The 13,980-nt window shown below is 37.2% G+C and overlaps 1 protein-coding gene across 3 annotated transcripts in view; it reads right to left on the bottom strand.

Annotated features, from left to right (window-relative positions):
• Nucleotides 1-13,980, bottom strand: part of VCAN (versican) — a 119,840-nt gene that overhangs the window by 31,187 nt on the left and 74,673 nt on the right. For all 3 annotated transcript variants that reach the window (XM_042942886.1, XM_042942874.1, XM_042942889.1), the window contains 4 exons: nucleotides 13,217-13,330; nucleotides 10,424-10,537; nucleotides 5,298-5,456; nucleotides 3,952-4,034 (listed from right to left, as the gene is read on the bottom strand). In XM_042942886.1, coding sequence (XP_042798820.1) covers nucleotides 3,952-4,034; nucleotides 5,298-5,456; nucleotides 10,424-10,537; nucleotides 13,217-13,330 — 470 coding nt within the window. The remainder of the gene's footprint in view (nucleotides 1-3,951; nucleotides 4,035-5,297; nucleotides 5,457-10,423; nucleotides 10,538-13,216; nucleotides 13,331-13,980) is intronic.

The following is a 13,980-nucleotide window of genomic DNA, read 5'->3' as shown; positions in this document are numbered from 1 at the left end:
AACAACTCGTCAATAGAAAACTAAGACACAAATTGAAGTGTGACTGGTTATTAGAAAACCTAGTGAGAAAATAAAAACTGGAATGTGTTAAGAGAAAATAACCTTAATAAAAATCACAAAGGTTAAGGCTAGACCCAATTTCCCTCTGAGTACACTTTTGTGAAACTTACTGGGTAAACCCCCCAAATGATAATAAAAAAGATTTTGAAAATACAACAAAAGCAAGAATTTGGCATGTTATCCACACCATATTACAGGGGCCAATAACGTGGAATGAATCAATCAGAATCTGAAGAACAAGGGCAATTTAGATAACTTGGCCAAATAACACTATTAATGTAGTACAAGCATATAAATCGACATCTCGCGATATAGCATAATCCTGTTAACTACGATATAATTATACTGCAAGTTTATTGAAGCAGAGCTTAATTACTTTAAGAAAAGAAATTATTGAGACTGAAAAACCTAATAGAAACTTGTTTGCTTTTACTGAATTGTAAGGCTGAATAACAGATGATAATATACAGTAAATATCAAAGGTCCTTTTTGTTTTAATACTGCTCTACCTCCCAAGAAGAATAAGCTCTAATAAATCTTTCAAACAAAAAATGGGGGCAAAGGGGAGAAGGGAGAAATCACTCTAAAACATAAACAAAGTCCTTAAAATTGCACACAGTCAAGGTAACACCATTTCCAAGTGTAAGCGGATACTGCTTTCTCTGATGTAGAGTTTACTGTTAGGGATCTTTTCAAAGGCAAGACATTTGGAGTAAACAGCGAAACAAAGAAGAACTATTTTATTCAAAGCCTGCAAACATATGGAACCTGTTAAGGGGATGGTGGCTGCAGAATGAACTACAAACGAGTTTAAGAGACACCTAGGCTGTGTCAGAAAGGAAGGGATAGAGGCGAGGGTGGTTACAAAAGCAGAGTGGGCCAGAGATCAGTCAGATGGGAGGGAGACAGGCTGTTGGGCAGATGGTCTTTTCTGTTTCAAAATGTTCAAAGTTAGGGACACTCCTTAGCACACTTTTATTTGACACAAAGAGGGAATTAAGAAGAAACCAAGGGTCTGTCAGAGTGCTTTCTAGATTTGCTTGTATTGTTTCTTTGATACGCTTTGCTTATTTATGTAATTCATCTGCTCACTTCTTCAAACCAAGACCCTCACTTGATGCTCTCTTCATAATCCTTAGGTTTCAATGTAAAAACGTGAACTCATTTAGGGTAAGGTTCTTGTTTACACTGTACAGTTACCTACATGAGGTCATGTTATCTTCCCCTGAAAATTTCCTAGGAAGATCAATATATTTCTCTCTTGCAAAGTGCAATTCTTGCTTACTTACCAAGTTTAGGACCAGTCTAGGCCATGGAAATGGCAATTAAGTTATTTTTATACAGTATTTTTCACAGTCCATTGAAACTTAATGGACATAGACCAAAAGAAAAAAGAAAAAAAAAAGTTGACTTGGCTTGCTTTGGCATAGTGGAATAATGACATCTGATGAATCAAGCTCACCTGAATGGCATTTGACAGGAAAGGAACATTCCCTAAGATGTTTTACAGACCTCACCCAGCTGCCAGCTAGAAGTCAAGATTCAGTGTCATTAACCAAGTTCATAGGTAGTATAAGGGCCCTGTCCTAGACACCATAAATAGTAAAAAGCAGGCAAGAAAACCACTTCTTTGAAAAGCTGAACTGCTAATGACCAGAATAAACATGTTGCAACACACAAAAAAGCTAAGAATGAAAACATACAAATCAGTTCCATAGAACCAATGAGAAACTGAAGTTGGGGACTTGGCCTGATCAGGTCAGTATGTAGCAAATGGCAGACTTTACATATACCACACCTCACCAAATGCCAGGCTCAGAGCGGGAACATAGAGGTACACTTTCAGATAAGCTGTGGTTAAGGTCTGCAAGGAACAAATAAGCACCAACCAGAGCCCTACCCGAGTTCTTGGCATTCTAACTTCTGTAATACAGATGGGACCTCCTAGGACTTGTACTTTTCAGTGGGCTATGTGTAAAGGAACATGTGTGGGAGGAAGACTTAATGGTGGGTCTTAAGACTCAAGTTACCCCATAGGACTGAAGTATTCATTCAACAAAAGAAAACTCGTTAAATGCCTATACTGTATAAAATACATTTGCAAAATTATAAAAAGTCTTAACTATCTATAACAGACATAAAAAATCCTTTAATTTTATATTCATATACACATTATAAGTAAAATCAAAATAGTTTATCTTCAATTACAATTCAAATACAGAAGGATTCACACCATACCAATCACCATTAATCTAACTGACCAAATTATCCTCCCTGAAATATTTATTTATTTTAGCAAAAAAAAAAAAATATTTATGTATTCAGCAAAATACACAGATGCAACTTTTGCAGATATACCATCCACTTCGGACAATGAGAGAACAATGAGTATTGATCCAGAGGATATGGTTGATAGATCTTATTGGGAATATATTTTACAATCTACCTTCCCTATTTTTTCTGCATCTTGCCAAAGAACCTACTTATGAACCTGAATGGCAAATAGTGCTGATTAAACATAAGGAGTGATAAGAGAGAGGGTAAGCCAGACTTTATTTTAGGGTTGCTCAAAGCAAAATGTAATAAGGGATACCTTTTCAAATCAAGGACGTGTCAGCCAGAATAAAGCATGGCTTTGGAGACAGGCCTGAGTTCACATCCTGACTTTGCCACTTAACAGAATTGTGACTCTGGGCAAAAATCTCAACCTAACTGACCTTCCCTCTCTTGACCTGTAAAACACTTAATACCTCTCTTAAAGATTATTGTGGGGGAATAAACACACGCCAAATGCTGAGTATGGCAACTGACACAGAGATGACCTGAGTGGTATGTCCAAAAGAACACAGAAAAGCTTTCTCGAACAGAGTAGAACTTCCAAAAGCAGAGGTTATTTCTGCATCTGTTCTAGGACGAACTTTACGTTTGGCCAAACTCATTACATCCAGATGAGTGGCAGGTAATGAATGAAATTTAAACATAAGAGCTTAAAAATTATTTTCAATTTTTCCTGCTATTCATCTAATTTAGAACTGAATTTATACCTATCATTTAGCCCAGTGGATCTCAACTTGTCTGCATTTGAGAATCACCTGGAGAGCACGTGGAAAATATAGCTGCCAGAGGTTTTGCTTTAATGAATTTGAGCTGATGCCTAGGCACCAGTTGTTAAATTATGTTCCCCAGGTGATTCCAATGAACAGCCAGTGCCTAGAACCACTAGTATAGCTAACCACACTTGAACTACTTCTAAAAAAATTACACTCACATGTATCTAGAATAGTGACTCAAAACAGGTTCAGCGGTCCTAAGAATCTCATTTCAGCCTACTCAAGGTTCTGGCCAGTGTTACCAAGTCATTCTTTAAGAAGCAGAGAAAGCTCAAAACTATGTAATTAGCAGTTTGAGTGGAAGAAAATCCACAAGATCATAATTCAACAATCTTTCTTAAGATGAAAAAAAATGAGCATTTTGGTTTGGATAAAAATGAGCCATGCCATATAGCAGATTTCCAGTGAAATTATGTAAGAGAGAAAGGTATTTTTTTAAAGGCCTTTTCTCTTACATTTATTCTTTCCCTTTTTCCTTTGAAGCTATAAAAAGCAAAGATAACCATCTGAAAGACAAACTTAAGGCAATTCTGCTGATTATGTGGTTTTCCAGTTCAACAGAGTCTGATGTGCTGCTCTTTCAAAGAGAGCCACAGTGATGGGAGCAGTTTGTGGATCAGTTAGCATGGAACTCCACTCTAACACTCATTTATTTCACTGAGTGACCCTGATCAAGTCACTTAACTGGTCTCCAGTCAAATACACCCTCTGTAACATGCAATCAGCACACAGTACCAAGGTCCTAGAATTGGTATCATTTTTCATGCACAGTCAACATTACCAGTGTGCTGCCATCGGTCCAACGGAAGTCATGTTCAAACATCTTGTCATTGAGGCCTATCCACTGATAATCATGGCCCACACCTAAGAGAGGGGAAACAACACAGATATTTTTACTACCTTTCCCATATATGGATGAAATGTATTAAAGAAAATTATTTTTCAGAGTGAATCATGCATCCTCTTTCCTGGCTGGATTTTTGTTTAGTTGCTCATAAAAATCTCTCATAGTCTAACTATCTTTTGTTCTTCTGCCCAGTGTGCTTTAAACTAAAAAGCTAATTCACAAACATTGAGAAACATTAAAATATCAGACATAAGAAAATAATTTCCCTAGCAGTTTCCTATAATTAAATATTTTTTCCAGCCTTACTCATGATAAAAACTTTCCATTTTTTTATTAAGCTATGCCATTGGCAAAAATTCAGTGACCTGATAAAATGTGACAGATCATTCCCATACTAGCCTCACTTTGGAAGCCACATGTTTTTTCTCAAAGTATTTCAAACAATGAATACCTAGACCAGATAGTCCTGTAAAATTATCCTCAAAAATAATTACTTTCATCATAGATGAGTCACTGGAAAGAATACCATGCAAAAAAGTTAAATGAACCTCCATCCAAATTGCAAATTAACTATCAAACTTCTAAAAGATAGCAGGCTTTATGAGAACATATTTAACAGAGCATCAAACAATGCTTCATAAGCAAAAAACTTCTACATATTCGCTACATAAAAGCAAGCTGCTCTCCTCTTTGTTCTAGTTTAAGGAGTTATTCAACAGCCCTGGTAGTAAGTTTCATTAGCTTTCAGTCTCCATTTGTTCATGCCCTTAACATGAAGCCCACTTTCTATGGCTTAAAACCATTAGCAGTGTGGATAAGAACCAATTTTGTGCCGAGGGTAGGATTAGGGTGCTATTACAAATTCAGATTTAATTAGTGGGATAAAAATAACTGGAAGCAATTTTGTCTTTAACTTTAGACAACATATGCACATCTTCAAAATAGAAACTACAACAGCAGCTGAGAAGAATGAGATGGAACCATAAGAAGGGGCCATTTTGGTAAGTCAAAAAATGATCAAATAGCAATGTCATGTGACACAACCTACAGGGTGCTGTTTCACCTACTGCTGGCAGATCAGGAAATGCCTTCCTATGTGAGAGGTGAGTATTTCTCAAAGTAGGGGACTCATGTAGGAGAGAGGCTTTTAAGTAGTTCAGATGAGGGACTTAGTAAATCAAACTGCAACGGAGAACGCTACTTCTGTTCAGTTAGATGCAAAGAAAACTAAGATGGTGACACTGAGTGAGCTTCAAAACCTTAGTATGCTTGCTACATACGGTTCACAAACATCTGTTCTTCATGAGACAGGATGCTTGTAAGATGCGCGCCCTGCAGACGGCATTCCCTTTCAGCTGCGTCCCATGTGCGCCGATGCGCGAAGTATTTGTAGCACTGCCCTTGGAATTTGTGCCAGCCATAGTCACACGTCTCTGTGTCTGGAAGAAACGAAGCAGGAGCTTATTAAACTCACCTACGTCATTCCATCTTGCCTCAGGGATCTAAGTGCTAGTAAGAAGACCTAAGCCAGTATCAATGCAATGTCCCTGAAATTACATATGAAGAAAATTTGATCACGATGATGAAAAAAGTATGATAATGATAGCCCGATTCCTGCCTAGCGGGTGACTGTACATCTCTGGACTGAAAAGTCAGTATCTAACTGCAGTTTCCTTGATTAGAGCCAGTTTCAGCAGGAAAGAAAACTGGAAGAGGGGCCAGACAAAACTTCTTAGGCTGCAATGTCTACTGACTCATTTGTGAAGCAACTGGGGCTAAGTCCTTACCAACACAACTTTTCTGAAGAGAATCATTCAAGTGATAAGATAAGAATTCCGGCTAATAGGATTATGAATGCTCTATTTGAAGAAGGACTTCAAAGTCTCTGGAAGTAGTTCCTTTACCACTTCCCAGAGAGATAGCTGGGTGGCCACGGGATCTTGTCAACTAAGATTTACAGCAAGAGAAAAAAAAATCTTCATCGGTAGGCAGCTTCTGGGATACAGCTAGGATGGGATACAGCTAGGATTGCGTGCCTTCTTCCCCAAAGGACAGGAAGTATAGGTAACTCCTTGTGCAAATGCATCATGATTTTAAGTTTCTTTAGAAAGAAATAGCAGAAGTCACATCCCATCATGCCACACATGCATATGCATATTTTTTTTCTCTTTTGTAACAAGCATACCATAACCAGTATCCTGGTGGGATGAGAACATTTTTCAAATATACCTAAATTTTAAACAGGCAGTAAGCTGCAGCTATACCTTCTATAGAGATTCGAGATTGCCAGTTTTTAAATATTTTCACAGGAAAGCAGCCTTGCTCATAGCACCGCCTTGTCACCGGCAACCTTCTCTCAGACTCATCCACTCACAGGTGGGGTTAAAGTGTATGTATTAAATGATGAGCAATGGAAATGATTTGGACTATCACAAAACATATCTCACAAACATTCTGAACTAGTTACACATAACAACTAACAAAACTGCAATGTTTATGGAATTTTAGGTACCAGGAAAACTTCCCACATTACCTATTAACCCATCCCCCCATCCCCTAATCTTACTAGTTGATGAAGGAAACAAAATCCTACTAGATGAAATAAATGTTTGCTTTATAGGTCAGGCTTAGTGGCCAAATTGATAGTCAAATTGTCTCCTGACTCTCACACCATTTATTCCCCTTTCTATAATTGTGGGAAAGTATGAATTCTGAGAGATTTTAATGTTTTCCTGGCTCCAGGGATTTAGACGATAGTCATACAACAGATGCAGCTCATCTCTGGGAGCAGTCTGTATTTCAGTTTAGTTTATCCAGTCTTGTTGTTAGTTATAGCCAGCTGACTAATTGGTTTAAATAACGTGCACTGGAGGTTTTAAGTTTTATTCAAGTGTTGTTTGGAGACCACCAAATCTCATAGGAAAGGACTAGAGACACAGTTAGATGGTTTGGTATAAAAGTAGCATTCAGCCCCGAAGAATGAAATGTAATTTGGCTATTTGGATGTAGCAATTTTCCTTTTGCAATATTCATGTGGAAGAATTTAGAGGTGAGGCAGGAGGGGTGGGGAGGAAACGAATCTTCATATAAGAGGGAGTTAGTTTATAGGGGAGGACAATGGAAAGAATTTTAGAAAACTCTTACTGCCAAAGTCAATAATGTGATATTATAAAAGCATAGCTTTCCTTAACCATGGGAATTAATATTTATTTAAGACAGCTTAAAATTCTACAGAATCCTTAACTTATTGAATAGGAAGTTTAAAACAATTCTTCTACACACTCATATCCTCTATTAACCCAATGGCTTTAGTCCAGTTTTCTTTCTTTGTCTTTTATCATTAAAATAGGTTATCGTTACATATGTTTTCCCTTATACCAAAAATCCTAAATGATCATAAAATTTAGATGCACAACCACATCATTGCTACAACACCTTTCTCAGTTAACAGGTGAGTATATTTCTATCAGAACCCAGGTCCAAACTGGAAGTTTGTTTGTATGTTTGTTTATGTACATATATATGTATGTATGTATGTATTTATTCATCTGTACTATTTTTTTTTAATTTTTTTTAACATTTATTTATTTTTGAGAGACAGAGAGAGCATGAACAGGGGAGGGTCAGAGAAAGAGGGAGACACAGAATCTGAAACAGGCTCCAAGCTCTGAGCTGTCAGCACAGAGCCCGACGCGGGGCCCGAACCCACGGACCGCGAGATCATGACCTGAGCCGAAGTCGGTCGCTTAACCGACTGAGCCACCCAGTCGCCCCTCATCTGTACTATTGAAACCATAGATTTACAGTCCTGATGATTATGAATATATGTGCAAATGCCACTCAATAAACTTTTTATTGAAAAAAAATCAAATATCGATATGGATTTACATAACTTTTATTATTTATGCGTTCAATAAATATGTAAGGAAGGACTAGGTGTCAAAGAGCATCTCCTAAGGATGCTATTCTGATAGGGGTTATTGGAAGCAGCCTGTTTGTTCTTCCAATCTCATCTAAAAATAACACGATACACATTTCATTTATTAAAGGAACACATTTGGATGATATTTTCTTAAAAATCATACATATAGAAATTCTTCTTAAGCTTTAAAACTACTATAACTCATAGATTACATGATGAAGACCCAGATTCAGTTTTGACTGGGTGTGCTGGCTATGGTAAGGAAGGGTACGATAATTCTGGTTCATGGCTACAGAAGCCAAGACTATCCCTTTGGAGCAATTTTACTAAAAATGTATTCTCTTTATGTCATGTAGGTAACATTTTCAACATCTGTGACATATAGCCGTCAAGCCTTAAGAAATTGTTAACATTTAGGCACTTCTTGCTGGCAAGCTGTATCAATGACTTTAGTGTGGGGCAATTTGTGTGTACAGAATTGTTTCCATACTGTTGTAAGATCCCCTTCTAGAATTTTATTTCCATTATCACTCTACCAAAACATTTCCCCTATTCCAGAGTTACTGGGACTTGGGAAGTTACTAATGCAGAGAAGAAAGGGTCAGCTGAAGAAACAACATAGTCATCACTAAAATTTGGATAGAAAACTGTTTAGACAACAATGCTGCTGTTAATGAAAAAAATATTTGTTCTTAGGCAACCTGAAAAGAGGAGAAAAAAATCTTTCAGTGTCCTGGCAATAAATCACAGGAGCACAGCTGCAATCGGGTAAACAGACTGGGATAGCTGTTTCTCAGCAAATGATGTGGATGAAAGTACACTTGCTTTAAGACAAAATAGAATGTACCCGAAAGCTAGTGGCACCAGAAATGAGAGAAACAAAAGCAAAACCTTTTTAAGATAGACATAAATAAAATGCTTATCCATAAGAGTTACTTGTAAAGTGTGAAGATATCAAGAAAAACCTGGGCTTTATAAAGCAGCCTAGGTTCATTTTCCCCACTCTGTAATTTACTAGTTGTGTGACCTTGAACACATCACTTTTCCTTTCTGAGCCTCAATTTCTGGCCCGCTTCCCACAAAGAAATACTGTCAACTAAACAAAATGATGTACCTGGAAACATCTGGTAAACTACAAGGCATTCAACAAATAACATCTCTTTTTATTCCCTGCCAAGAATTACACTGAGTCACCAAGATTGGGGACCTTGTCTGTTTTGCTCAAAGTTCTACTTCCAGTGCCCAGGACAGCACTTGGAAGATAGTAGGTGCTCAGTAAACATTTGTTGAATGAATGAGTTTTTGAATTGCTCCTTGGACTTGAACTAAGGGAAGCCAGAATCATTTTAAGATAGCTGATGTTTCACGTATCTCACACTTTTGTTTTCTACAAAAAATGGTATCTTTCTTACTGCTTTCTTTAAGAAAAGGATTTTGCTTAGTCAATCTGCATATTTACCTTTCAAATTCTAAAACAGATTCATCCTATGCAATAGAAAGAAAGAAAAAAAAAAACACCTAAAAATGGAGCCATCACCCATCCTCTTTGGCAATTCAATACATGCTGCTTTCAGTTTTGTTCTAACTGTGGTGACGTCTGGATTAACATTGCAAAGCAGAATGTGGGGCCAGACCAATGTGTCTGAGCGTCTAATACATTTTCGTTCTGTCTGGTGGAACAGAAGTTTGGCAATAGGCACTTTGTTCAAAGCCAAACCACTGTATGACTTTAAGTAAAGGAAATAGACATTTCAAAGCTGAGGATGCAATGTGTTTCTGATTGATGACTAAGAAATGTTACCATTAACCACCTAAAATACACTCTCAGGTTGGCCATAAAATACAAATTACAGGGATCATGAGATTCAAGCAATCCTGAACATAGGCCTTTGTTTCATTCAGAAAAAGTAGATGCTTCTTTAGTAAGAAAACACCGGGTTGAGCAGATTTATAATACCTTTTACATAATGTTTGCCAAGCCAAAGCTAATGTATTCTACAACTATAACAATTCATTCTCCAGAGGTGATTACCTATGAAAAATAAGCCCATTGACCTTCAAGTGCTTAGGAGAAGAAAATAAAGGCAACCAATATTGAATTCCATACTCCTTGGTACAAGCCACAAAGATGGATTAAGGTCAATCCCTAGTTTGTCCTCAGGAAGAATACTTACAACAACGTTCCTTTTGTTGGCTAGATGTTCTGAAAATCAGCTAAGTGTTCCTGTCTGCAATTCTATTTTATCAACAAAACATCAGTGACCGAGTCAACACTGTTTTTCAGGTGTTGTGAGCTACGGACAGACACATAAGGAAACCTAACATAGTTAGGTAACCTGTGAATTTCCCCTGCAGGAAAAAATATGCCATATAGCCAACATTGCTAAAAACACCCAAATAATTATGACAAAAAGCTGTCTAGAAGTAACATTTGAAATCAACTATCAATAATTTTCATCCTCCAAATGTTGCAACAGCTCTTACCTTGTTCACAAAGTGCACCAACATAGCTTGGAAGGCAGAGGCACCTGAATGTATTAAAACCGTCAACACATGTGGCTCCATTGCGACAGGGGTTAGAGTGACATTCATCAAAATCTGAAATAAAATCATAAAAGGCCACAAAAGTATTTTCAGAAAAGGTCAAAGGATCCCATTTAGTATAAGGTTGCCAGATAAAGAACAGAACAGCCAATTAAATCTTAATTTCAGATTTAATAATAATTTTTAAGTATAAATATGCCCCATGCTATATTTAGGGCCTACTTACAATAAAAATTTATTCTTTTCTTTTTTTATCTGAAATTAAAATTTAACTGACCTTCCTGCGTTTCATTTGCCAAATCTGGCAACTCGAGGAAAATTTCAAAGTTATTCATAAGAGGGTCATGGTCTCCATTGCTTTTAGATGAGTCACATGAATGCTGAAACTGATAAAGAATTGTATGGGCTTCCCACACTCAATCCTGGCTTCTGCTTTGATTACCTTACCTGTGGAATACTAAAAATATGTAACTGGCCTTACCGCCTCTGGGCCTTTTCCTTTCCAGTACATCCTTCATTCTGATTGTCATCTCCTTCAAAAGCAGTCATGATAATTTACTCTTTGGCTTCCAAACCTTCCATAGATGCCAACCACCCAGGGCAGAGATCTTCTACATGTAGTCCCTGAACCAGCAGCATCAGCATCAACTGAGAATGTTAGAGATGCAGGTTCCCAGGCCCACCCCAGACCTACAGAATCAGACCCTGTGGGGGATGGGAACACCAATGATTGGTGTTGTAGAAGTCCCCCACATGATTTTGATGATGCTAAAGTCTAAGAATCACTCTACCAGAATAGGAAGTAATCTCTTGGATTGAGAATCTTCTCAGATGTATCCAGATCTAACCTCCTTTCAAGTATTTTCTTCTAATACGTTTCTCTCCCACAAACCTATAAATAGGCCTACGTCAATACTCGCAGTCACTCAAATGCATTCTGCAGTTTGCGGTGTCTGTACTTAGTTTGCTGTGTCTGTGTCTCCCCCACCAGCCATCAAAATCCTCCTAACTTTAAATGCAATACTAAATGCAACTTTTCTACCCAGACCCGTATGATCTCTGATGAAATTAATGCTTTATTCCCATACCATTTTCCAGTTCCACTAAAGATTTAATTAATGTTTATATTAAATAAAAGAGTATTAAACTGTATAAATATACAAAGTAAATTAAATTTCCAAGAGGTATATAATGTATTGGTACCTAAAGAAATGGCCTCAGTAATGATGATATCATATAGTAGTGATATCAAATACTTTTATGACGCTTGCTAAGTACCAGCCACTGTTCTAACAGCTTCACATATATTAACTCACTAAACTATTTTCAAGTGATTTTAATGTAAAACAGAATGGGAGCCAAATAGACGCTTTTATACATATATATGTAAATATGACATTTAAGATGTTAGTTATTCCTTAAATGCATTCTATTGCTACCTCTACATCCCTACTAATTAACACAGAAATAGAGCTTACCAGCTCTATTAACTTTTTTTTTAAAGATAAGCACTCTTGGGGTGCCTGGGTGGCTCAGTTGGTTAAGCGTCCAACTTTGGCTAAGGTCATGGTCTCATGGTTCGTGGGTTCAAGTCCTGCACTGGGGTCTGTTCTGACAGCTCAGAGCCTGGAGTCTGCTTCAGAATCTTTGTTTCTCTCTCTCTGCCCCTCCTCCGTTTGTACTCTGTCTCTCTCTCTGTCTCTCTCAAAAATAAGTGAATAAACATTAAAGAAAACTTCACAAGACAAGCACTCTTTTAAAATGAGTGTTGAGAATTTTATCTCAGTATTTTTGTGTAATCTAAAGTGTTATCATGGGCTTTCTTTACTCAATTGTATGAGAAAATCTTTACGGTACCTCTAAAAGGATCACCTGTCCAATGTATTCCATCATCTCTTTTCTCAGAGGAAAGGTCTATATTTAGTCAAATCAGAACTGGAGTCTTTTTTTTTTTTAAAGAAAAGGAAACCAAAATAAGAATGACAGTGAAAGGAACTGATTTAGTAAAGAGACAATATACTTCTTGAAACCCAAAAAAGAGGAGGACAGAAACTTCACAACTTCTTGAGGTACAGGTGGGTTAGGCTAGCCTCTGGAGTACAGGGCCAATTCCACCCCAGAGGAGCGAGTTAGCTCAAAACACAAAAGCTAAACCCCCTAATTTTTTAATGTTTATTTATTTTTGAGAAAGAGTGCAAGCAAGGGACGGGCAGAGAGAGAGGGGGACAGAGGATCTGAAGCAGGCTCCACACTGACAGCAGAAAACCCGATGCAGGCTTGATCTCAAAAACCATGAGATCATGACCTGAGCCAAAGTTGGACGCTCAGCTGGTTGAGCCACCCAGCCACCCCCAAACTCCCTAATTTTTAAATACAGCTTTCTAAAGTTATTTTGTATTTAAGTTGATTATTGATATGTCAACTGAGGGAAATAGATTAAAGTATTTCCTTACTATTTATGCAACTTTCCATTTGTAAAGCCTACCTACAAAAACTATAAAAAGACACAAATCACCTCAGGTAGCTTCACTGAGTTTTGGGTATATTAACAAAATTCCGTAAACACCTGTCCCCATTTCCCAGACTCTACTTGAATTACTCTATGATTTTCACATCATTTAACAAATAATTCATCCACAAACGGGTTTTTATGAAATCCTTTGAGCAATATAAATTCTGCCCCAATATATCTTCTGGAAAAGCATCATACTCTTTCAGGCAAGAACATCTTACCCAGTTCACACTGGTCGCCACTGAATCCTGGCACACAGGTGCATACATAGGAAGTTTCAGTAGGATAACAGGTGCCTCCATTAAGGCACGGGTTCGTTTTGCAACGATCAGGTCCTACCATGTTCAGGAAAGTAAGAAAAGCAGTTAGGCTCGTATCCAAGTTTCAGTGTATTTCAGCATAAATTGCCACTTATTGCTACCATAAATATAAGCTTTACCATAGCAATTTAGATACTACACACAAAAATTAGCATTAACTTTACTCTCTGGAGTGTTTCTTGGCATTATAACTAATTGTTACGAATTGCATCTATTCATTTCTGGGATTCAGTCATCATTATTTTTAAACAATATTTTGTACAGTATCTGGCAACTAACATATTCTACTGCAGATTTAGTCGGCATGATAATGGCAATTGATTTTAGTCAAAAATGATTACACATATGTGCACAGTGAATGGAAAATGTATTCTTTTAAACGAGGTTAGTTCATGTGAAATGGCTGGATACACAGAACATGCATTCTTTTTAGCAGTTTGGCTGGTTATCATCATTTGAATTATTATTGCCTTTTACCACTTAATGCTCAGAAACTGTTTTTCTTCGAAAGTGTGCACTGAAGTCTCTTCTGCTACATTAATATGCTTTTTCCAAAAACACGTTCCAAATGTACTCCTTTAAACTATACTTGAAGAAAAGCAACACATAAATTAAACTCTACTGTACAAAAACAAACCCAAAGACAAACACCTCACCTAAAATGA

This window comes from Panthera leo, chromosome A1, assembly GCF_018350215.1.
Source record: "Panthera leo isolate Ple1 chromosome A1, P.leo_Ple1_pat1.1, whole genome shotgun sequence".
In the NCBI taxonomy this organism is placed as follows: domain Eukaryota; kingdom Metazoa; phylum Chordata; class Mammalia; order Carnivora; family Felidae; genus Panthera; species Panthera leo.
The sequence above is the reverse complement of the archived record's forward strand: the minus strand, read 5'-3'. Positions and strand labels throughout refer to the sequence as shown.